We start from the raw sequence: 25,221 nt of genomic DNA on the forward strand, positions 1-25,221 counted from the left end.
TTAAGCTCCCAGCCTCCTTAAACAGAGCTGTGAGTTATGAGACTAACTTACCATTTCCTGGTTGTCTAGTTGTCTCGCCCGAGTCTGTGTTTTGTGTCTCTCATCCTGGGGCTGTCCTACCGGTCAAGCCCCATTGGCTTAGGGGCAGACCGGAACGTTCCAAAGCCTATGAGTGCCAAGGAAACTCTTACCCACTGTAAAGAATTTAAAGCATCCACTCCTTGAATACTTCAAGAATATTATATATATTTATTTGGTAAAATTGTCCACCAGTATTGCACCAGGGTGATGAGAACTGCCTACTGGTCTTGCTATGTTTCCCAGTACATTGTGAAGACTAGCTTTACATGTTCATCCTCAGAAGATGTTTATGAGTTATTTTACTTACAAATATCACAGTTGCACACCTCAATGCAAAGCAGCACTGATCAGAATCACACAGAATGTGGTTGACTGCCTGCTGCATAAACTCAGGGGTCACATGACCCAGGCAATGTGTAACATACATTTAAAGTCACCGAAAAAGTTGAAATGCTTGAGTTTAATTAGCAGTGAATTACAATGGTTAGACGTTTAGGCCTAACTTTTGCAAAATTTATTATGTGGTGTTTACCCACTGCATACATAAGGCTTGTAAATTAATATAGAAATCATTTTTAGAAGTATACACAGTAATTGAGCTGGTATTCCAGACATAATCCACTATATGAATTGTGGTATTGGGAGCTGACTAAGGCTTGGTTTGCTGACATTTTTGTTTCAGCAGCTCTGAGGGCCCCTGCTTTTCTCGTCGCTTATTCACCTTCTCCGTCAGTTAGGTGGAGCTGTACTTGGACAAAGACACACACCAGAGGGGTGGAGAGCAACTGCACTCAGTGACAGGAGAGGCCGACCCCAACACTGTAGACATTTACAGAGGCAGGCAGAAGTTGAACAAAGCAGGGAGATAGTAGCTGCAGGTGAGGACAGCAGCCTTGTGTCACCAACTGCCAACTCCATACCATCACCAAGACTGGTTCCTACGCCCTGCCATGTATCAATGATACCTCTGGAGTCATCACTGGGCTTGCCGCGTTCCCTTGACCCCCCCCCAGTGGCTATTAGGAGGTGACGCTGACTTTGGAAGCCAAGGTGCAGGCTGTGCAGTGACAGTGTGCTTTACTTGGATGACCTGCTGATAGACTCTCCCCACTTCAGCACTGCCCTGGCTAATCTGCAGGGGCCCGTTACCGCCATCCAAGCTGTGGGCATGAAGCGGAATCCGGATGAATGTACCCCTCCCTGCAGAAGGTAAAGTTCCAAGGATGTGTGGTTAGCATCCTGACCAGGAGTGTTTCACCCACTAGACATCAAAACGTATTTAAAGAATAACATTACTGACAGAAAACATTAACTTTATAATGACCTATTCCTAACCTTTAATTCTTTTTCTCAATTTCCACGTCGCTGTCTAGCCAGGTCTAATTCCTTTGTACTGTGTGCATTCGGCGAATAAACTGATTCTGATTTTTATTCGCCAAATGTAGCCGAAACTGCAAAAGGTGCAATGGTCATAAAATAATTTTAAAGAGATTATGTTGTGCGTCATGATCCACATTCTAAAATGTGGGGGAGGTAAGACCAATGTGTAGCAAACGGGGTTTCTAGACAGTAAAATACACCGCAGACGCAAACTTCTGGTTTAACTTATTCTAAAAAGCTATGAGTAGATGCTTACCAATCTCAGCTGGAAACTCTGCAGTTGCTCGAAAAGCATTTCGTTAATTTTCATCACATAACAAACCTTTACGTTTCCCACACGTTCACGTTCCACCTGCTTGTCATTTACAGGTTCGTGATTTCCTAACATTGTATGAACTTCCCGCATATGGCGGCGTGCTTCTGAAGATCGACTAGCTTAACACTAGATTTACCGAGTTTTTATTCTCTGCTGAGAGTCCCAAGGTGTTTGTCACCCCTGCTGTGATTTTCGCAGGTCTTCAGCCCCATCCTCCTCCTGCTTTTGTTGTGCAAACACACCCATTACCTGTGAGGCCTGGCGCATTTGCATTTTTTACTCAGAGTAGCTCAAATCCAAGGCAGGCTAAACCTCTGTGTGTGACATGGAAACCTTCACAAAAGTCTGCCATATCTATACCAAATATCCCACACGCTGACTGACCTGCAAATATGAAAGACGCACATTCACAAAATATATGGAAACACAAGTCTGTGTTATTTATAAAACAAATTGAGTGAAAATAGAATGAAAAGTTGCTAATAGAATGAAATGAATAAAATGAAAACATGCTAACACTTCAGTCTCCAATGCATGTTTGTATATAAATGTCATAAGCTGAGTGAAGTCATGGTCCATGGTTTTTGACATGCTCATACACATACAGAATAAAATGTCATTTCATTTTCATTGGCCATCACTGAATTATAACACCAAAAGTGAATTTTGTTTTTGTGTGATCTCTCCAGCTTTGCATGTTTGGCTGTTCATGTAAAAATTGATGTATCCGTGCCTCAGTTCCAGGTTCATCTCTTCGTCATCTTTCTGCCTTTTGTCTCAGTGGTTACTGTCCCACACAGTCTGTCTATCTTTCAAAGTCTGTGTTTGCAGCGTTTGAAAACCCAGTGACCATCATCCCTGTATTTGGCAATGGAGTTCCTTGGCTAGAAGAATCGGAAACAATCTTCTTTTTCCTTTCCACCCTGTAGATGCTTTGTACAGAACGTAGGCATTCACCGCCACCAAGTCCAGCATGTTGTAAAACACAGCTACTGGCCACTTGCTTGTTGCTGCTCGTACTGAATACATGCGCGCCATTCTAAACACTGACGTGGAGAATTCCTCTCCCTGTGCAGTGTCCTTTGCCAATGGAGGAAGTTCACGGCAAACGTTATTCACCATGCCCAGTAAAGTGAAGCAGTCTGTGTGACAGTGACAGTGAGGTGAAGAAATTGTCCATTGTGACATTTCTCCCGTCATCCAGAAATGACTCCATCAGACTCATGACCACGTTCTCTGCCAGCCTTCACCAAGAACTGTGCTGAAAGTTTCACTCCAGGAGAACACATGAACATAGATGTACAGCTGTTCTCGACCAAGGTTCATTGTCCATGCAGTATATTTACATTTACATTTACAGGATTTGGCAGACGCCCTTAGCCAGAGCGACTTACATAAGTGCTTTGAGACTCTGCAATGAATTTCCGATGCTAGCTCAATAAGGACCCCAGCTACGAATACTATCTCTGAGAACGCCATTGAGTAGTGCAGAATTTTTATTTTATTTAATTTTTTTAAAACACACACCAGAAAAAGAGTCGAGTAAGAATATAGAAGTTCTACGTCAGGTATTTCTGAAAAAGAAAAGTTTTGAGTCGTCGCTTGAAGACACTCAAGGATTCAGCTGTTCGGACATCTAGGGGGAGTTCATTCCATCAATTAGGTGCCAGGACAGAGAAGAGCCGAGATGCGTGTCTTCCTTGTGCCTTGAGGGGAGGTGGGACCAGTCGAGCAGTGCTGGAGGATCGGAGAGATCATGGTGCAGAGCGGGGTGTGATGAGGTCCTTTAGGTAGGATGGTGCCAGAGAATTTTTGGCTTTGTATGCGAGCATCAGTGTTTTGAATCTGATGCGTGCAGCTACAGGAAGCCAGTGGAGGGAGCGCAGCAAAGGAGTGGTGTGGGAGAACTTGGGAAGGATGAAAACAAGACGAGCAGCTGCATTCTGAATCAGTTGGAGGGGACGGATGGCGCTCAGTGGTAAACCCGCTAGAAGCGAGTTGCAGTAGTCAAGGCGTGAGATGACGAGGGACTGGACGAGTATCTGGGTAGCCTGGGTGGAAAGAAATGGACGTATCCTCCTGATGTTAAAAAGGAGAAACCGACAAGAGCGAGAAAGACTGGCGATATGTGAGGAAAATGACAACCGATCATCTATGGTAACTCCAAGGTTTCTAGCAGAAACCGAAGGACGGATCAGGGAGTTGTCAAAGGAGATCGCAAGGTCCTGGAGGGGGGATGAGTCAGCCGGGATGTAAAGCAACTCAGTTTTACTAGTTTTGAGTTTTAGCTGGTGAGTGGTCATCCAAGATGAGATGTCTGCCAAGCATGTAGAGATCTTAGTGGAGACATGAGTGTCTGAGGGAGGGAAGGAGAGGATGAGTTGAGTGTCATCGGCATAGCAGTGGTAGGAGAAGCCATGTGAGGATATAACTTCGCCAAGAGATTTAGTGTAGAGGGAGAATAGGAGAGGGCCAAGAACCGAGCCCTGAGGGACACCGGTGGAAAGACAACGTGGAGTAGATGTGGATCCATTCCATGTCACTTGGTATATCGCATCCAAGCCGGACAAATTTGGGATCAAGTTCTGGATGGCCACGGATTTGGAGACCAAATACGTCTGCAACGTGTCCCCTAACTTGGGAAAGGAAAAGGACCCCAGTCACCAGAAAAGGGAGAGGCTGGCAGAGAACATGGTCATGAGTCTGATGGAGCCATTTCTGGATGACGGGAGAAATGTCACAACGGACAATTTCTTCACCTCACTGGCACTGTCACACAGACTGCTTCAGCGCAAAACAACACTACTGAGCACAGGGAATAAAGTTTGGTATGAACTTCCTCCAATTTCAAAGGACACTGCACAGCAAGAGGAATTCTCCGCGTCAGTGCTTAGAAGTGGCAGTGTCTCCTTGACAATTTATGCACCTAAAAAAACAAGATTGTGTGTGTTCTGAGTTCCTTGGACCAAGATGTGGCGATCTGTGAAGGCAGAAAGAGGAAACCCAACACGATAACAGACTATAACCACATGAAGGTATGTGAATGTGTGTATAATTTTACATCAGTGCTACAATGTTTTCTGATATGTACTATACAGGCCTATATAGAAAGAAGGTAGAAAAAAAGCAAATACACTCATGACTCTCTCTCTCTCTGCTGTTATAGTGTGGTGTAAATGTGTTGGACCAAATGGCGCGCATGTATTCCGTAAGAGCAGCAACATGCAGGTGGCCAGTAGCTGTATTTTACAACATGCTGGACCTGGTGGTGGCAAATTCCTACGTTCTGTACAAGGCATGTACAGGGTGGGAAGGCAAAAGAAGATTATTTTTGAGTCATCTAGCCAAGGAACTCCATTGCCAATTTATGCCACAAAAGGCTATGGGGACAGAGGAAGGCTGCTGCTGTGCCAGGACTTGTATGGACAACTCAGTGTCAGGTACAGGAGAACTGCAACAGAAACCGCAGCAGGTTTACCAGTGCAAAGTGTTACAAATTCACTTGCGCCAAATGCAGGGATGATGGTCACTGGGTCTGCAAACACTGCAAAGTTTGAAACACTAAATTTTTTTTATAAATAAAACAGACTTGTGCTTCCATATATTTTGTGAATGTGTGTCTTTCATATTTGCAGGTCAGTCAGCATGTGGGATATTTGGTATAGATATGGCAGACTTTTGTGAAGGTTTCCATGTCACACACAGAGGTTTAGCCTGCCTTGGATTTTAGCTGCTCTGAGTAAAAAAATGCAAATGTGCCAGGCCTCACAGGTAATGGGTGTGTTTGCACAACAAAAGCAGGAGGACAATGGCCCAAGAAACTCTCAGCAGGGATGCTAGTAGGTGTTAGGCCCAGGGAATTTACGCAAATTTGCGTAGATTTGGCAGTTCTAGTGTTAAAAAGGCGTCTGTCGCGTATGACCTCTAGTCGTAAATTAAGTTAGTCTGGGTGCAGCAGTAACCGTAGCCTCTTAATAGACGCCACTGCGCCTTTAAGTCCCTTACCTGTCTGTATATGATCTACGCAGTTCGCGGCGGAGTCAGAGCAAGTCGAGCGGAGGTGAATTCCTCACTTCTTTACAAGTGTACGAGTGACGACTAATCTGTCATTGTTTCTTTCTGTTTTTAAAGAGCTGCTGGCACTCTGGATAGGAGCCCTTGCCAATCATTAGATCTGCGAAGCAAGAGGGCGGATACCGCATGGGGGCTGTTTTATACCAACCTGTGCGTGTACTTGCAGTCGGGCTTGTCACTGTTGTCTTACATCTTTGCTGGTGTTTATTCAGCGCGCGTACATGTTAATATTTACTATTTTTGATATCCAGCGCTTCCCTGCTTCGTGCGATCGCACTCAATAAGAGCGCCACTTTTAGTGCGTCTTTTTTAATGTCATCCACCAGCACTTATCCGATGACTTCGGGGGCGCTAGCTGACTGAAAGGCTGGACGAGCGCACAGAAGATCATGCAGCGGCTAGCTGTCGGTGGATAGCCGAGCAGCCCGGAGCGAACTGCCGGTCGCAGCCTCCGCGGGGACCGACACGACGACGCTGGACTGAACCGGGAGCCGAATGTTTTAACAGGATCGCCGGTAGAGGATGGCTTCCAAAGACCGGCTTTACGAACTGTGGATGTTGTATTACACCAAGGTGAGCGAAACAAAACCAAAAAAGCCAAACGCATAAATAGATAATAATAATAATAATATACAAGCGGCGATCACACGGCCGCGGGGCACCTGTTTGATCCGACATGTTCATGACTTTATTCGGCTGTTTGAGGCGCTTCACGAAACGCACTTAGTGCTGCTGTCAAGTTTGTTTATTGAGGCGTGTATGAGGAAGTAGCAGTGGGAGACACTAAGTCAACTTTCGCGACGGCTCCATGCACCGCTTTTATCATTATAATTATATGACGATTAGTAGCAGCAGACTAAAGTCACAAATGGAGTCACGGCGTCACTCCGGCGAGTAGCGCGACTGAGTAGCAGCGCATAACTACCTGCTAGGGTCAGGTAATGTAGCTTCCTGGTTAGTTTACCCAAACAGACGCGCTAAAGGGCAATATCCCAAACCCATCGTTTAAAGCGTCACTACCGTTTCTCCGGAGCAAATATCAGTGGCTTTTGTTTTTATGTGTGCTTTGACATTCAGATCATGCATTTAATCGAGACAGTTCCTCTTGTTCCATTGGACCTGTTTAAAATATATAAATATATATCGAGAAACCCTTCTTTGTAACTAGGCTATAAATAATGAACATCTTGGCCGTGCTGTTTGTGCGGATACGGAAAAGCGATTAATGGGGCGGATTTACTTTCTCTGGCTGTGAAGTCGGTAGACTAATCAGATTCTTTAATTTTGCATTTGGGAAAAAAGTAAACGATTAGATAGATGCTAGGGAAAGAAAGCCATGTAGCCACGTGACTGAAACTACGTAACTAACGTGAGTGTAATGCAAGTTTAGAGGTACCCTTTAAATTAACGTCCACGCCGTTTACTCACATCCGCACCTTTTGCTTGCTGGGGGGTGGGTTGTCCCAGGAGTGACACCATGGAAACGGGAAACAGCAGGTGTAATCTGGCGTGTGGCTTTCATAGCCCCCCCAAGGTGGTATGGCGCCCAGCCACTCCTCAGCAAGTCCAGGATTTAATGAACCTCTGAACCCGTCTTCTTATCTCCACGGAAATGGCCGCACATCAGGTCAAATGTGACTTTAAGGGAAGCTCTGAGTTTGAAAGAGTTGTTTTATTGCACGTAAGCGTGGAACAGGATTTTATAAATAGGGTTCAAATGAGGATACCGTGTATCTAAAGTACGGAGTTGTCGGTAAGTGCGCCAGTTTCCCTCTGACTGGCTTGTCATATGTTACTGGCACCCGAACAGGGCTGCTGGAAACTCATGACATGTCGTTGTGAGTTTCCAGAGAGCATTTGCTGGCTGTAGTGGCACACGTGCCTTTCAGATAAGAGAGGTGTTTTTGTGTGCCCGAGTCACCCTTCCTGGGGGGAGGCACACCAACCCTTTTCCATCCCCCCCCCCTCAATTGGGAGTTGCTCTGGTGAGTTCAGGAGAGAGGTGGAGGGGTTAACCAAAGTCTATGGAAGGTAGACAGACCTGTTCCCTCAATCTGTTTCAGCAGGCAGGAGTTGAAATTGTGAATTCTGCTTACGTTATGCTCCACCCACGCAGTGCGTCTTCATTTTCCTGTACACACACTCATTCTATTCCATTACGTATCGGTGTGTATGTGTGTGTGTATTTGTGTGTGTCTGTGTGTATTTGTGTCTGTGTGTGTGTGTGTGTGTGTGTGTGTATTTGTATTTGTGTGTGTCTGTGTGTGTGTTTGATTATTTCTCACACTGTAATCATCATTGTTTGTTTATAATTTTTTTGGAAACTTCACATCTTTTTTGTGTTTTTACAAAATAGTACATAATTTAATCCATTTTATTAAGCTGGGACGGTGTCACAATCACTGGGCAACATGAGAGACGAGAGCTCACAGGGTGTGTACCTCTGGATCAGTTGTGTAACATCTCAGTCACCGAAAATGCGGGTTTTGAAATGCAGGTATTTTCAAGTAAAATGTGCCCTGAAATCTCACGTTGATATTATGCTGATACCGTCTTTGACCTCCAGGTAGCTGCATAGAAAGTGTTTCAATGCAGAAAAATCCTTCATATCCTTGTGTTGTAAGATGGTTTCATAGCGGTGATACACTTCTCCAATAAGCTGGAGCTGAATTTAGCAACTTAATTTTGTTTTTGAGGCTCATAATGTTTTCCGTAACTATTTCTGCATTCCACAGCTAAAGCTGATAAGGTTAATTTGATAACATGGACCTGTGAATGATGGGATGAATTATTTAACAGCATCCAGTGAATCCAGATAATGTCAGAATCACTAGATAGTATTTATAGTCCAAGCTTTGCCTGTTTGGGGTCAAGGTGATGTGAAATTTGACAAACGTATGTGTGCCCCTGGGTTCCCCGGAGTCTTCAGGGAGGTCATGTTACTGGCCAGTGGTGTTTACATCTTAATGTCTTAATGTTTTTTGGCCTTGTGCTGTCAGGAGGTACCGGTGACTCGCTGACCAGCAAAGGTCACCAATGAATGGAAAGTGTGTCCATGACCTGAAGGCTGGTCCAGGAGTCTCAGGTGACATTTAATGAGTTAATCTCCTGCTCTGCTACTCATTGCACCCCCCCCCCCCCCCCCCCAGCACCTGTCAGACAAAGCGATGTCCTCATCACAGGTATGAAATGCTGCGGGCACTTTGGCTTATTAAGGCTGCTTAACGCCCAGACGTGGACCCTCCCCGCGTGCTGGAGGACTGCGAGGGAGCAGAATCACGTTGCTAAATGAAAGGTTTAAGTTAAAACAAAAAGGCTCCTTATGTGGGTTTAAGTTGCCTGGGGTGTAAGACAGTGGTTGTTATGATCGTCAAAGTGAATTTTGGGCCTTTATTTTTGTACTTGTATCCGTGGTGAGTTTCCAGTGTTTATGCAGGTCCAAGTATCTGATAGAGGGCGTTACATTATCCAGGAGTGTCAGTCGCCAGTTGCAAGGCTGTATACGGCCTCTGGCTATTGCCTGGATCCACCCCCAGCCCCCATGTTAAGGAAGAGCCTGCAAAGGTCAGCAGTGTGTGTGTGTGTGTGTGTGTGTGTGTGTGTGTGTGTGTGTGTGTGTGGGGGGGGGGGGGTCCATCTATCCAACAGTGTGAAAAGTGTTTCAGTGATATCTCACGAGTGTGTCTGAGAATAGGTTCACTGACAGTACGCCCCCCCCCCCCCCCCCCCGCCCTGTGACGGATTTACACGGCATAATGTTTGAAGGTGTACCCTGTCAGCAGGATTTGTAGGATTGTTATCTAATTATGGGAGTGCTCATTTGGGGGGGGTCACACCTTGTCAGGAGAAGGGGTGCTGAATGAAGCCCCCCCCATTACACTTCATTCAGAGTAGATGCAGGCAGCTTCAATATTAGGGTTAGGTTTGTAGCAAGCCTTTGTGAATTAAAAATGAGTTAAATGGGTTTTGGCATATTTCAGTGCCTCTTAGGGAGATAGGGTTGGATGCCGCTTGTGTGTGTGTGTGAATCTTTTTAATATAAATAATATAATATAACGTTTTGGATACAAATTCTCTTTAGATTTTGGTTGCTTGTTTTATTATTTTTATCTGATTTAATTATTTCTCACCACTTCAGCTGGCTCTGAACAACGGAAAGGGGAAATGTACTCATTAACAAGCTAATTAATCGAGTTTCTGCCTGGGAGCAGCTCTGGTGTTAGAAATGATATAGGAATGAAGGTATTTTTTAAGAAGGTGACAGTATCTGATTTTTTTGTGCAGGTATTGCAGATCTGATGGTTGGACAGCTGTGCAGGTGGAAATGGTGATTAAAGCTGATGTATCTGAAGTAGCGAGATTGTTGTCTGATAATGGAGGTATGAATTACACAGGATCCTCAAGTGCCTCACAAGGAAAGAGCAGGAAATCTACTCTGCTGACAAAACGGATGCGGTTCTGTTTCAGCTTTTCAGAATAAGCTGATCAAAATGGTGTGAAATCAAAGCTTTGCTGCATTCCTGGGCGCAAATGACAAAGAACTCTGGACAGGTGAAGCTTTGTGTTTGTTTCTCTGGGGGTTTGGTCCACACTGGCATTTTTTACCCTAAATGAGAGGGGAGTCCCCTTTGATCATTTTTCACGTTAAATAAGGAGGGAGTCACCCTCGAACATTTTTTACCTAAAATTAAAGGGAAGTGCCTCTTAAATATTCTTCATACCAAATTGACGTTCAGTTAATTTATGATGTATCTCTGCTATGGTTGCAAAGGGGCGGATAATTTTGGGAAACTTTCCAGAAACTTTCCATTCTATGGGAAGTTAAGCTGGGGGATGTTGGAAATTTTCCAGAAACTTTCCATTCTATGGGAAGTTAAGCTGGGGGATGTTGGAAATTTTCCAGAAACTTTCCATTCTATGGGAAGTTAAGCTGGGGGATTTTGGAAATTTTCCAGAAACTTTCCATTCTATGGGAAGTTAAGCTGGGGGATTTTGGAAATTTTCCAAGTTGGAAACTTTTCATGGGAATTAATAGGAAACTTCTCAGAATTTTGCAACCCTAATCCCTGCTGATCCTTTGCAGTTGCTCTGAGGTCTCCCAGGGAATACTGTACTGCAGGTTCATCAGTTCTTTTGCATTTCATCTACATTGGCACGTCACGATACCCTCTCAGATGTGCTCCAGATTAGCCTTGACTGGAGCCAGTGGCCCTCTGCTGGCTGCTTTGACAGGGCGTAAGGTTTATCAGCGAGTTACATTTGCAGTTCTGAGGCGGGTCCCACGGCCTGCACCAACGTGGTCACCGTAACGCTAACGCAGCTGCTCGTGGTGACCTCGCGCGCATCTTTCAGCCAGATGAAAAATGAAATGTTGCTTTATTTGCTATTTGCACTCCTGTTGTTCACACATCCCATCTTGCTGCCCTTTGAGACACACATATATATGCAGTTGGGAGTGAGGTTTGGGGCTGAAATGCAGGGTCATCTATGTGGTGTCTCCCCCCTAGACCACACCACCTCCCCAGCAGAGCCAGTTTGGGAGAGATAGGGTTAGCGCCCCTGTTATGGTTTGCATTTAGAGCCTTTCCTTTGGTGGTGAAAGCGTGGATTTAGTAGGGGGGAGGGATGGGGCCCCACCTGACCATGGCCCAGTAGATGGTAACCGTACCTGTGGGCGCTGCTCTGCGCACCCAGCCATACTGCTGCGGCACCTGACTCGCGTCGTCTTTAAGAATGCACCATCTTCATGGATGTGTTTTCGCGGTTTCCCAATACTTTCTTCTCTGCTGCTCTCGCCAAAACACGCGACAGAGGGTTTCGTAAGACGCACATTCATCGCACACTGGCGAGGTGTTTATCGCCGGGAGAAACGGGGGATAACCTAAGCGCGCCTCAAAACAATGCCATATGACAACAGAAGTGTTACGATCAGTTTTAAAGTAATGCAAATGCTTTCCAGCATTCCAGTCAGCCAATTGAAATTTTGAGATACTTGATTTTGTTTACATTGTGATTCTGTACTGGATAAGTTAGAGGATGGATGTATGGATGACTTTGTTTAGACTTTTAAAGTGTGACCCAACCATTGGATTATATATATTACTTTTATATATCTAAGCATAATAAATTTGAGCTTTAGGACGTACTCTAATAAGCAGTACATTAATAATTAAAATACTGCTGTTGTATTATGGAAAATATGTTTGTGTTGTGCTTTAGAGTGAAGGATTTGTCTATTTTTACTCTTTAATGGGCTAATTTGACTTGGAGAGGGAGGAAAACTCTTCTTTGCGTGCTGTATGCAAAGTGTTGGAGGCTCTGTACAGCAAGTGCCTCGGGCCTGGATGGGGTGTTTTGGATGTGCCGTAATGGCCGGGAGCCTCCAGGCCATCGGAGGGCAGCAGCCCACCAACCCTGCACCCCCGTGACACCCATTCTTACTCGGCTGCAGGTCTACTCTTATTTAGTTCGTGTACGCTTTCGCCTGTGTCCTTCGGCAGACCTTTTCCTGTTCGTGCTTTGGGTTTTTTTGGGTTTTTTTTTTTGACAAGTGACAAAAGCAATTTCCTTCGGTTTGCTCTGAAAGTGGGAGAAGGCCTGGCTTGTTTAGCTGGCGTGAAGGTTATTCGTGGAAACATCACAATAGCGGGAAAAACAATGGTCTTTTCACAGACATTGTGGTGTAAAAATATTAGCGCTTGTATTTATAGCAACATTGCAGGCAGTTGCTATTCATTGTTTAATAAATAAAATGGACATTATACCAAATCGCTATTGTTTTCACCTTAGTTTTGCTAGAAGTGCTGTTTTGTCTTCGGTTTAATTTTGCTAAATTCTGTACTTTTGTAACAGATTTGAGACACCATTAACCTTCCAGCACTGATTCACTTCTGTCACGTTTCCAGAGGCCTTGGTGTATAAGTTGTGAGCGGCGATACTTGTGAGCGGCAATACTTGTGAGCCGCCTGCTTTTGGACTGGGCACATTCGTGCAACCTGCTCTCACTTCTTTGACAAAGGCTTGACAAGGAATGCGCCTGTTTTTTAATGCTCTCTCGGCTGTAAATGTCACGGCAAACAAATGTAGCAGCGAGGCGAGCCGGCCGTCCGTGACATTTCATCCTGACGAGGTGTCTTTTGTTACTCTACTGGGTGTGTTTTTGTGTTTTTAATGCTGGAATTCTGTCACTGTCTCACAATGTAAAGATCGGGGCCTGAATAGATCTTTTTTTCTCCGTTCTCATAATTATGTACGGACCGAGTACTGAACCTTGCAGGATTCTGGGTTTGGCTGTTTGCCAGCTGTAGAAATTCCCTGTTGTTGCCTTTTGTTGTAATCTATTGAATAATGATTTTTTTTTCTTCTCTTAATGTATTAGATGTCTTTGAAGGTGTGCTGATTATCCAGAGGACAGAACCTGTGTCTGTTTAGAGCAAACACTTGTTTAAAGAAAGTTTGCTTGTTTCGTTCTACTTAAAACACTGAGGCTGTCCTGTGTTCGCACTGTAACCCCCTGGCCTTTCGGGACGTAGCCCTTTATGGGGTACAACTGTCTGGGAGGCCGGCTTCTGCCGACAGCTTCTCTCCTTTTGGAATCAAAGCTAGTACTTGTATGAGTAGCTTGTTATAGCCGAACAGACAATTTTATTTGCTTACGGTCTATTGTCTAGCTGTCATTTAAATTTCATTATTTTACATAGTACTTCTTCAAGCTAAATGATTTTTAAAGTCCAATTTTATATGTAAATTTGAAAATATGTAGTGAGTGAATAATATATAAAATATGTAATCATTTATGTATGAACTTTCTGTTTTCATTCTCCATTAAAATAAGATAAGATAAAAAAAAAAAAAAAAAAAGTATTCAACAACTCTCACAGGACTACAAAGTGGGTCCTTTTCCCCCCCACTCGCTAGTCAGGGGGGTGGGAGTGATTTCTGCGAACCGTGACTCAAATTAGCTCCTTTCCCCGGAGGTGTGATTGCTGCCGCCACCCCAAGGCACCGTTCACTGCTCCGGAGATCCTCCATTGACTTGCTGTGTTGCTCGTTGCTCCACCTCTCCTCCTGCAAGCTGGCATCTTGAGGAACCTGTAGCTGTAAGTGGCGTGTGGGCTGGCTTAAGCTGCAGGGGCGCGTAGCAGCCAGGCCCTCTGCCCCTTCTGGGCACCGATGGCTTCCTAAAAAGCGACCCGTTTGACTGGCCGACTCTGCCGCCACCCGCTGCTGCTTCTGCTGGGTGTGGTGGCTAATACCTGGCATTGTCATTACGCCCAGCTGCTAGCAGATTCCTTACTGTATTACATTCTTGCTAAGTGCCTCGTTAACATTTTTCCCATTCGTGGGGAAAGTTAAATTCTGTTGACCTCTGACGCGGTTCCCGGAACCTGGCTTTGTAATCGGTTGAATGTGCCATGACTGGTCCTGACCCCCTTAGCTATCCCCAGTGTCCTCTGTCAACCTGAAGCCGGCGACGTGTGTGACTAAGAGCTCGACTGCACTCAACCGCAGCTGACAGGATCAAACCTTTACCAGCCGGATCTGTCAGATTAACGCTGGTTTCCTTTCATTTCCATTTAAAATGAAAGCCAAGTGTCTCGTGTAAAAAAAAAAAAAAAACTTCCAAATTGTAGAATCCACACATTTTCTGTAGCCGGTTATTCAGTACCTGGTCACTATGAACTTTGAGCCCATTTTATGATTGGGGAGGGGGCATAAGGGGCGGGGGGGTTCAGGGGAACACCCGGGACAGGAAGTCAGGGACATCAATTCATTAATACTGCACATTTTCGGACAGCCTGCAAGCTTCCGAATCAAAGTCAGAATCCGAATTCTTTATATTAACCAGGTACCTGCAATGCACTGCATGTACTAGCAGTTTGTTTTGCACTTACATTCACAGACAGCATATATGAGCAAAGAGTGTGAATTACGTAAAACAAATTGGTAGAAATAAAGAATAAAGCAATAAAATAGTGGAAAGTGCAAGCTGTGCGATATACTAACATTAAGGCTGGTAAGGGAATAGAGATATTGAATATAGAGTTTAAAAAACATAATATATTATGACTTGTAGATGATGTAAAAGATGTACAAGATGGGTGGAGAGTGTGGCAGAGGCAGGGACTGTGTCTGTCTGTCTCTGTCTGTTTGTCTGTCTGTCTGTCTGTCTTTGTGGGGGCCGGGGGCTTCTTGATGAGTTCAGCTGCTGAAAGTAAGAAGCTGTTTTTTTTCTGGTCTTGATACTACGTAATCTCTTGTCGGAGGGAAGTTAATTCAACAAACCAAGTGGTAGTGGAGCGGGGGGGATTTGAACACACAAAACTGGAAGTGGGGGTCCTCCAGTGTGGGGACCACCATCAGCACGGCTGCAAATGAAAAAGCATTTAAATTTAGCTGCAGTGCCAAAACCGCCGTGACTTTGACACGCCTTTTTCTGTAACAGTGATTTGCAGTGCATTCTGAGATACCTGCAGCCTTAGCACTTGGCTTAACATCAACCTGCACGCACCATTAAGTTGTCCATCACTGCTTTTTGGACCCACCCGTTTTACCGGAATCTTCCATCAGTCGCCAGTTGCCTACAAGAAGAGCTGGATCGTCACCAGAGTCCATCTATTGAAGCTGCCACCTGTGTTACAGACACACACCCTTCGCCACTTCTGCTTTCACCGTGCATGAAGTAATCTCTCTTTTTTGTTTAGTTTTTAGGTAGTTGTGCAGAAGTTGGTGAGGAAATACCAGCAGACCAACTCCCACCAAAATCCCGTTGTTATTGATCCGTCGTGAGTTTTCTGGCTGAGCTCCTGTTCTGTGCCGGTGCAGTGCCACTGGTTCCTGCACACTGGTATTTTGTGGCTGGCCCTGACGTTACCGTGTCGCAGTGAGGCTCGGTGCGAGTTGCCGCCTTGCTGGGTGTCTGTGCCGGTGCAGTGCCGCTGGTTCCTGCACACTGGTATTTTGTGGCTGGCCCTGACGTTACCGTGTCGCAGTGAGGCTCGGTGCGAGTTGCCGCCTTGCTGGGTGTCTGTGCCTGTGCAGTGCCGCTGGTTCCTGCACACTGGTATTTTGTGGCTGGACCTGACGTTACCGTGTCGCAGTGAGGCTCGGTGCGAGTTGCCGCCTTGCTGGGTGTCTGTGCCGGAGCCATAAGCACTTTCGTTTTGAGTCACACTGATATCACTCTTGCTGCTGCCCTCCACCCATTGCCACCAACATCAGTTAATCAGTAAGCAGTAGCTAATAAACCATGAATTGTTTCCCCTGGCTGTGAACCCCCCCGTTTTTTGGTGTCACCCCGCTAGAGAAAGCCGCTGCTCTGTGCCCTGTAGGCCTTCATATTGACCCCCCCTCCCACCAAACAGCAGGCCCATCCTCTCTGGCTGCCTTCACCCAGAACATCAGAAACCTACCCCATGCCCAGGACGTTTTACAGCAACAATTTCCTGAAAGGAAGCCCCCCCCCCCAACCCCACACATAACCCCCCGCCTCTCCTGTCAGCACACAGCCCTACTGCTTGTTCTCAATCTCGTTCTGATATCCTTATTTATTATTCCTATTATCTACCCCCCGCCCCCATGCCATTGGACAGCTGGAGTGTTCCTCTGGATGTCGTCCTCATTTTCATCCATCAGAGTTACTGTCAGGTTTTTTTGTTTGGGGGGGGCCTGTCGAAGTCATGCACTGTTTATCTAAGCACACCCCAGGGGTCACTTCTCCATACCCCCCATTCACTCTCTCTCCCATCAGACCTTACTTTCCTGTTCCGTTGTTTTTCTGGAACATTCTTCTGCTCACTGGTTACAGTGGGTCTTCTGCGTGCTGGTGGTGTATCTCCCCGTGCTGCTTCCTGTCTGCTTTCACACTTCCTATCTGACACTGGAGTCGTTAAGGGAAGCGACCCCAGGCCGTGCTCAGCCCCCCAACGCCCCATTGTTCTCCTTGCTGAGATGTCGGAGTGGTGACCGGCTCGTGATCGACCACGGGCGACTGACACAGGGTTTGGCCCATGAGCTTTCAGGCTCAGTGGGTGCGCACGTCAATTTGCCTGCTCGATGGTGATTTATAGCTTGGTCGAAAACATGACTGCATCAGCTGGCACAGTGGACCGTGTCACTGATGTGTTATTCAGTCCTCACCTTGCGACGGCTCTGAGACTCACTTTCTTTTTTAACTGCCTTCATTCACAAGACAGACACGTTAAGGTGGATCTCCCCTCTCTTCTTCCTTGTGGGGTCCCTGAGAATCACTGTGTCCTGGCAGGACCCTCTTTGCCTTTGTTCTTCGACTGACAGACTGATGAGTTTACAGGGGCTCCACGGGTAGCGATGGGCTGCGACCACCTGCCCACAACCCTGCAGCTCAGTAGGTAATCTTGTAGCCCCTTGCCTCCTGGAACGGGGGTTCGAATCCCTCCCCAAAGGGTGCCGTTTGAATATTCTTAACATGGTTTTGTTTTGGGTACTGCTACAGTCCACAAACATTTGTTGAGGTGTAATGAGGGCTCTCAGTGGCTCATTGGTTTAGTGCCCTGTGTTGGACTGTCCAAGGTCTCCCATCCTGTAGTCTGAGACTGACTCCCAGCCCCCTGGTGTTGGATAATCAGTTGCAGAAATTGCATGTGTTAAATTGTGATTTAGAAGTGTGTTTTAGCACAGGACTCATGGTGCCCCTCTGCTGTGCCTGGGCGTGCGGTGATTTCCCAGTGAAATACCCTGTTTTTACAGCGCGTGAACCAACACGGGGCTCTTCCTGTCCAGCTGCTGGTCTAGGCTCTCTAACCCGCTGGGGCCCGTCCAGAGGGCATTTCTGTGCTTTCCGCCTTTCCCTAAGGGCCCTCTCTGGCACACAGATGCGCCCCTCGAAAACCCCCCTCACCCCACCCACCTGTTGATTCCTAGGTAACGCCTTGTCCCACACCTCGTTCTCCGTGCTTCAGGTGCGTACGCTTCCCACTGTGGCCCTGCCCCGTGTGTCCGCCCTGTTTTCTTTCCGTCTCACATACCGACTCTGCCTTCTGGAGTCTCGGGCTAAATGAGGCAAACGACAGCTCCGGGAATCAGAAGCTGAGAGTAGGCAGAGGGGCCTGGAGGACATGCTGCAGTCCCATCAAAAATGTCAAAAGGGTTACTGGCTTCTGGGGGGGTGCTGTGAATGTTGAGAGGCAGGTGCTTATGATGTCAGATAGGGCCGTGTGGAGGCTTTTTGAGGGACATGTCACCAGTGGTAAATTTTGCCAACCGGGGGGGGGGATTGCTTAGTCGGTGATCGAAAAGGAGCCCCATTCGCATCCCTGCCGTCAGATATAACTGAGAGATGAAGTGAATTGCGGGGGGGGCGCACAGCAGACTGTTAACATGGCTAGACCATTTGGTGGACTAAGGGGTTAAGGTCAGCCTATCTGGGAATTATTGGGGGAATGTTTGGTTGGTGGGATGGGGTGGGGGGAGGGGGGTGGCAGAAGGCTTTCAGAGTAATTATGGGGCAATTATTGAAAATTAGCTGTTGCAGTAAGTACCCTGCTGGAGGAAGCGGGTAACTGCGAGTGCCGGTGAAGCCCTTGCTGCGTGGATCCCACTGGGACAGGCTTGTTGTCATGGCCGCGCCGCTCGGCCCTGCTGGCGCTGTCACGGTAACATAGGCTCCGCCCACCACGTGCATATCTGCATCTACATTTGGTCAGCGTCCCACCCCCCCTATGCCATTGGACATGCCATCAGAGAACCCTGTGTTAATTATAGCCCCTGAAACAGTGCAGGGGGGCCAGCTGGACACCGACCCTTGCTTCCACCCCACCACAACAGGAAGCAGGCATGTCTCTTAAGCAGCTCAGGGTCCTTTCGGCAGCCGGGCCGTCCATCGACCTGCCAGATCTGAACTGCCGTCACCAGCCCTGATTTTCCCCTGGCATCAATAAAATCTTATCCAGTCTGTCATTAGCTTGAGCATCGCATTTGTTTTAGGGGGGGGGGGGGTTGCTCGTTATTTATTTACTTTACATATCTGTGGTTAGCTTGCTGGGGGGGATGGGCGGGCATCTTCCACGTTTTTCTGCAGTTTAGCCCTGTGGGTCCACAAGAGAGAGTCAAGCTGGGACTCGATCAGGCACACGAAGGTCCTGCTGCTAGGGCTGGTCTGGGGGTGGGGGTGCCCTGCTTGGGGAGCAGTTTGGGAGCCACTTCAGACGGTCACCTTGCTGTCCCGCAAAGTAACACCACCGTGCTAAACACCTTAATAACCATTTTGTGAATATTTTAGATCCAGATTTTCAAAGTTGCGTTTAATATTTATACCCCCGAGTCTTGTGTACTGTGGAATTTCAGTGGTGCCTCTTCCAGGCCCCCAGGCTGTGTGAGCGCTGTGCATCTGCAGTCCTGCCTGAGCGCTGTGCCTCTGCAGCCCTGCCTGAGCGCTGTGCCTCTGCAGCCCTGCCTGAGCGCTGTGCCTCTGCAGCCCTGCCTGAGCGCTGTGCCTCTGCAGCCCTGCCTGAGCGCTGTGCCTCTGCAGCCCTGCCTGAGCGCTGTGCCTCTGCAGCCCTGCCTGAGCGCTGTGCCTCTGCAGCCCTGCCTGAGCGCTGTGCTCTAGGCCCGGCGGAGTGCAGTCGTTGTGAGGTCAGGGGATCTACCGTGAGGGAACCCTCAAAGTGGCACCGCTTGGAACCTGGTTGGAGTGGGAGCACCGAGTCAGAGAGTGAAGGAGAGCTTCTCCGGTCAGAACCTGTGGAATTCGGGCTTCCTGAGTGCTAGGGGGCAGGGGCTGATCTCCTGGGTGGAACTGGTGTGAGGAAACCCAGAAGTGTCACCAATGACCAGGCACGGGTCCCAGTTGTCTATCTGAGATGTCGGCCAGGCCCGGGAGTGACCCATCCTAGCACCAGAACCAGCAGACACACCCCCCCCACCCCCGTGGCTGGACCTACAGGGAGGAGGCCGCATTAAGCCGTGAAACCAGGGTGCGAGTTCACACCCTATAGAAAACCCCAAAAGTGTAAACGTGAATATTAGCCAGCGAGGGGCGCTGTGTCCATGTTGTCACGTTGGTTCCCAGTGGGGAGGGGCTGGGGTCCGCCTGAATAGCACTTCCTAAGGTATCTGCATAAGGAGGCAGCTGACAGGAGTTTGCTGGGCAACCCGGTTCCTTTGCTGGCTAACCAGCCCCCCCCCCCCCCACACCAAACACACGTTTACTCCCCAAATCATTGGTAGATTTGTCTGCCGCGATGGAGAGAGAGACAAAAGCAGGGCAAAGGAGGAATGGGTCACGAGGAGGGTTCAGAGGTGTTATGAGGGAGGGGGTTGCGGGGGGGAAGTGCTCGTCTGTTTAAGTGACTCGGCATTTCCTGGTAGCTTGACAGACAGTCACGGGCGAGCGGCTGAGAGTGAGTGAGCGAGCCAGCGAGCCAGAGCGAATCCCGCGACGGGCGTCGGATACCCGGGACTCCATGCAGTCTCCCCATCGCCCGTGAAGCTCGGCCCGCGGACCGCGGGGTCCCCTGAACCCCCATCCCTGCGCTCGCGATGCGCCATGGACAGGCCGACGGACGCTAAGAAACTGGTAAAGCCTCACGCTCGGAGCCTTGGGCTGCAGTACGATGCAGCCACCCGTCTGTCTCTCTGTCTGTCGGTTGTTCTTCTGTTGTTTCCCCGGCATGCCGGTGCCCCGGGGCTGCGGCTGTACCGGTGTGAGCGTCGGCAACAGGTGGATCTCTGCCGCTTCTGCTGCTGCATCTGGTAGCCACTTCCTCCTTGGGGCAGGCAGGCAGGCAGGCGGGCGGGCAGGCAGGCAGGCGGGCGGGCAGGCAGGCAGGCAGGCGGGCGGGCGGGCAGGCAGGCAGGCAGGCAGGCAGGCGGGCGGGCGGGCGGGCGGGCGGGCAGGCGGGCGGGCAGGCAGGCAGGCAGGCGGGCGGGCGGGCGGGCAGGCGGGCAGGCACCTTGCTGCAGCCGTCAGGGAGAACGGGCAACTTCTCGGATACCGCCATCGCTTCACCTCGACCCCAGCACTTGGGGTAGGCGGTGGGGGTCACGCTCCAGGGGGCCCTTGTTTGTTTACTTTGCAGCGCCTGACTTTGGTGGGGGGGTTTGGTTTTTGGTGGCCAATCCAAAGTCATCCAGGCTTCCCGCTGCATCTGCCCCCCGCCCCTCATGCCCCTTCCTCAGAGCAGCAGCACGGTGTTGCTGTTTTATTCCTGCCCCAGCAGGTGGAGGGTGCTGTGACTGTGCTAGATGACAGCCAGGATAAGGCCAGTGTGGTGTTCGGGAGGCGGTGGAGGAGGGGACAGGATGTGTTGATGTTGTGCTGATTTAAACTGATAACAGCTGAGAAAAATGCAGGAGGAGAGAGATACAAAATGGCTGACCTTGTCTCCTCATTCTGCTACTCAACCGCTTTGAGTAAAACTTATTATATTAGTTAATGTTGTTACTCTGTGTGAAATATGCAGATCTCTGCTTACAGAGCACTTTTTCTGGGAGTTTTGAACCTCGGTTTACTTTGAAAACGGGTGTTTTGTTTTTGCTTGAACCGTGATATAGAGAAACCCCTGAAACCGCGGGTTTCTCGGCGCGTTCGGAGTTCCCATATTTGTTGCTGCACCAAATGTGGATTGAAGTGAGCCAGTAGTGATTTTCCGAACAGCAAAGCGCGTAGGTCTGCAGACGTCATCGCCATAGCGATAAGCTTGGTCTTCAAAAGGCCCCCCCCCCCACTCTGACCAGTCAGCACAAAGCGCGAATCTGGGAGGTGAATCAGCGAATCCTCCTTTAGCAGCTAGGTGACTCACCGGTGCTCAGGGGAACCTGTGCATATCTCCGCACTAGATGTCTTTGCTCTATGTGTGGCATGGCGGCTTCGCGGCCCCAGGGCCGTGGGTTCGATTCCTGCTCACAGTGTGAGTCGCTCTATGTGTGGCGTGGCGGCTTCGCGGCCCCAGGGCCGTGGGTTCGATTCCTGCTCACCGTGTGAGTCGCTCTATGTGTGGCGTGGCGGCTTCGCGGCCCCAGGGTCATGGGTTCGATTCCTGCTCACCGTGTGAGTCGCTCTATGTGTGGCATGGCGGCTTCGCGGCCCCAGGGCCGTGGGTTCGATTCCTGCTCACCGTGTGAGTCGCTCTATGTGTGGCGTGGCGGCTTCGCGGCCCCAGGGCCATGGGTTCGATTCCTGCTCACCGTGTGAGTCGCTCTATGTGTGGCATGGCGGCTTCGCGGCTCCAGGGCCGTGGGTTCGATTCCTGCTCACTGTGTGAGTTACTCTGTTCATCCCATGTTTCCTCCATGTTGTTCTCACTGTTTGAAAGCAGGTATTTCAGCATCATTGTGCTTGAATGTGTCTTTAGCTTTAGCTGTGTTATTCAGCTCGGTCATCAGCCCCCCCCCCCTTTTTGCTCCCTCCCAGCCCCCAGCACACCTGAACCAAATAATCAAGAATATGGAATACCTGGTGCAGATGTACTGGTAGCTGGGGGAAGCAAAAATATGGACTGACTGAGCGACCCTGAGGCTTGGGTAGGGAATCCCTGACTGAAGGGTACGGGAGATCAGACCAAGCGAGGAGACGTGTGGGATGGCGGGGGCTGAGGTGAGGTGAGGTCAGGTGGTGAGCAATATAGCACAGGCTCCCATCTGTCTCTCCACCACAACAGGCTCGGACCCGGGCACCCCGCCCTTCAGCTCAGGCCCTCTTTATCTCCAACCTGGTGTTTAGCGTCACCAAATCACCATCAAAGTCTGATTTTTTTTCTTTTGTAAAGAATAAAGCAGCTCTGTGTCGATCTCGAAAACGTTCGGCCTAAAGCTCGTTATGAGCCGAACCACTAGGGGGCAACATGTCCCAGGGTCCGGCTCATTATTATCCAACGTCGTTAACGTAAGTGAAATCCATCTCTTTGCCGAAGAACGGCGTAGGGGGTGAACCAAGCCGCCTGACTGGTTCCCCTCTGAGTGGCACTAAATGTTGGTGTCCTGTTAGCTTTTGGTGTTTTGGTCACCGTGGCAACTCCTCCCCGTTTTCCCAGAAAACATTTATAAATCTGTGTACAGAATGATTTCCTCCTCTTGCGGAAACTTTAGAAATGTGACTTGAGACACCTGCTGAAAGCTGCCGCTTTGGAGGAACTTGGGGAGCTTCCATGCTCCTGAGGAGTCTCTTACTGTTTGGGTAAAGATGGCCGCCACCCTAAGCTACCCTCTCTCTCTCTCCCTCTCCTACTGGCAGAAGGATGTGCGCTACCTGCAGCAGTGGCTGGAAGCCTTCGTGGCTTCCTTCGAGAAGCTCATTGACATCCACACGCTGGAGCCTCGACGGTAAGTGCTTCTGGGTCATGTGAGGGTCACATGACTCCAGGTGGATGTCTGGTCCGTTTCCAGGTTTTTACTGCTATTTGCTATTCATTTGTTTCATGTGAGTGAAAAAGGAAGAATGATTTGATTTATTTATGGAGAATATCAGCAGGAGATTTACTGAGTTTACTCGCCACCAGCTTTGACCTTTAACCTTTGGCCCAGTTTATTTCTGCACCTGTAATCCAAGGGCCTCATTCCAGCGTCCATCTTTGGTTCACATCGTTTTAAAAAGTACCACCACTCAGGTTCACAATCCCTTCCCCACTTCCCTCCCCAGGCCTGAAGACTCCTGCACGGATGTGCCCCTCCTGCCCCCGGATGTGCTAATCCTGCTCAGCACCCAGCTATGGCACAGTGCCCTCCACCTGTCGGGGCAGGAACAAAATAGCAGTGCCCCACACCCACTGCTGCTCATCAAGTTTTTCATCATCATCTGCAGGTATGTCTGTGTGTCCGTGTGTGTGTCCGTGTGTGTGTCCGTGTGTGTGACTGTGTGTGTGACTGTGTGTGTGACTGTGTGTGTGTCTGTGTGTATGTGTCTGTGTGTATGTGTCTGTGTGTATGTGTCTGTGCGTGTGACTGTCTGTCTGTGTGTCTGCGTGTGACTGTCTGTCTGTCTGTGTGTGTGTGTCTGTGTGTGTGTGTGTGTCTGTGTGTGTGTGTCTGTGTGCGTGTGTCTGTGTGCGTGTGACTGTGTGTGTGTCTGTGTGCGTGTGACTGTCTGTGTGTGTGTGTGTGTGTGTGTGTGTGTGCGTGTGACTGCCTGTCTGTGCGTGTGTCTGTGTGCGTGTGTCTGTGTGCGTGTGTCTGTGTGCGTGTGTCTGTGTGCGTGTGACTGTCTGTCTGTGTGACTGTGTGTGACTGTGTGTTTGTGTATGTATGTGTTAACAAAAATCCTTTCTGTGCATCTAGGAACCTGGAAAATATCGACACTAAAAAGACTCCCGGCTTCATCTTTGAGACCATAAAGCTTTTATCATTTTGTGTGGCCCAGGTAAGGATGCTCACCTGCCATCGTCGCGGCTCTATCCCTCTCCGTCTGTCTGTCTGTATATCTGTCCGTATGCGTATGCGGGTATGAATCACGCCACGCCTGGCTAACGCCGCAGCTGCAGAGGACACCTGCAATGGCGAGCCCAGTCCATCCGTCCATCAGCGTGTGTTTATTTCTGACCACATTACATCAAAACTTTGGGCCCCCCAGGTAAAAACTGTGATGGGTGTTTCTGTGCGAAACCATTACCGCAGTAAACAAAAGAACCAGTGTTAATGGGGTGGGGGGCACTCATGCGCTGACCTCTGGTGATGGTATTAATATCTGAGATCATTCCTGGTTAGTGCGGTAGTGCGGATGATCCTGATGTGAGCGGGGGCCCCGGAGGCACCGCGGGGGCCAATCTGCCAGCATCTGGGGCAGCTAGTCACACTGGCGGTCGGCTTCTCCCCACGCGCCACTTCCTGTTTTTTTTTTCCTCCTTTTCAAATGAGTTCTGGATCTGAAAAGCAACCATGCAGTGCAGATGCAGGGACTTCCCTCTTCTGCAGCATGCACCCCCCCCACCCCCGCCCTCGCGTCAGGGACACGTTCAGGTGACGGCTTTTGGCATGGATGCCCACGGCCGCTTCTCAGGCTGCGTTTCCTCGCACAGCTTGCCGGCATGGACGTGTGACTGGTCAACCACAAGTATTTCTGTATAAAAGAGAAGTGCGAATTGACATTAAAACTGATCATGTGACTGTTTAGTTCATATACAAACATAACAGCCCCCTCTCTGTGTGTAACGGCTGTATCTCTGTGTCTCTGTGTGTGTGACGGCTGTGTCTCTGTCTGTGCGTGTGTGACGGCTGTGTCTCTGTCTGTGCGTGTGTGACGGCTGTGTCTCTGTCTGTGCGTGTGTGACGGCTGTGTCTCTGTCTGTGCGTGTGTGACGGCTGTGTCTCTGTCTGTGCGTGTGTGACGGCTGTGTCTCTGTCTGTGCGTGTGTGACGGCTGTGTCTCTGTCTGTGCGTGTGTGACGGCTGTGTCTCTGTCT

General features: G+C 48.9%; 1 protein-coding gene and 1 long non-coding RNA gene across 3 annotated transcripts; one reads left to right on the forward strand and one right to left on the reverse strand.

Annotated features, from left to right (window-relative positions):
* Window positions 1-229: 229 nt before the first annotated feature.
* LOC125730364 (uncharacterized) lies at window positions 230-5,913 on the reverse strand. Its single transcript, XR_007390706.1, has 2 exons — window positions 5,783-5,913; window positions 230-1,281 (listed from the first exon to the last, which is right to left on the reverse strand). It is a non-coding gene; the product is annotated as an uncharacterized LOC125730364 (long non-coding RNA).
* Window positions 5,914-6,284: 371 nt separating this feature from the next.
* Window positions 6,285-24,414, forward strand: LOC125730363 (neurobeachin-like protein 2). Of its 2 annotated transcripts, XM_049005778.1 has the most exons (5): window positions 6,292-6,424; window positions 20,198-20,405; window positions 23,061-23,149; window positions 23,466-23,627; window positions 24,101-24,414. In XM_049005778.1, the coding sequence occupies exons 2-5, from the start codon at window positions 20,376-20,378 to the stop codon at window positions 24,267-24,269; spliced, it is 450 nt and encodes a 149-aa protein (XP_048861735.1). In that variant the 5' UTR covers window positions 6,292-6,424; window positions 20,198-20,375; the 3' UTR covers window positions 24,270-24,414. The 2 variants fall into 2 exon arrangements, with proteins under 2 accessions (XP_048861734.1, XP_048861735.1); XM_049005777.1 differs by lacking the exon at window positions 20,198-20,405 and having other exon boundaries at window positions 6,285-6,424.
* The last annotated feature ends 807 nt before the right edge of the window (window positions 24,415-25,221 follow it).

This window comes from Brienomyrus brachyistius, unplaced genomic scaffold, assembly GCF_023856365.1.
Source record: "Brienomyrus brachyistius isolate T26 unplaced genomic scaffold, BBRACH_0.4 scaffold1195, whole genome shotgun sequence".
Taxonomy (NCBI): Eukaryota; Metazoa; Chordata; class Actinopteri; order Osteoglossiformes; family Mormyridae; genus Brienomyrus; species Brienomyrus brachyistius.

Bases quoted from the DNA above. Each gene is read 5' to 3' on its own strand.
- LOC125730363 (XM_049005777.1), top strand. From the start codon at position 6,374: ATGGCTTCCAAAGACCGGCTTTACGAACTGTGGATGTTGTATTACACC. The intron at 23,150-23,465 runs GTAAGTGCTTCT...TTCCCTCCCCAG, and splicing joins CACACGCTGGAGCCTCGACG to GCCTGAAGACTCCTGCACGG. The intron at 23,628-24,100 runs GTATGTCTGTGT...CTGTGCATCTAG, and splicing joins TTTTTCATCATCATCTGCAG to GAACCTGGAAAATATCGACA.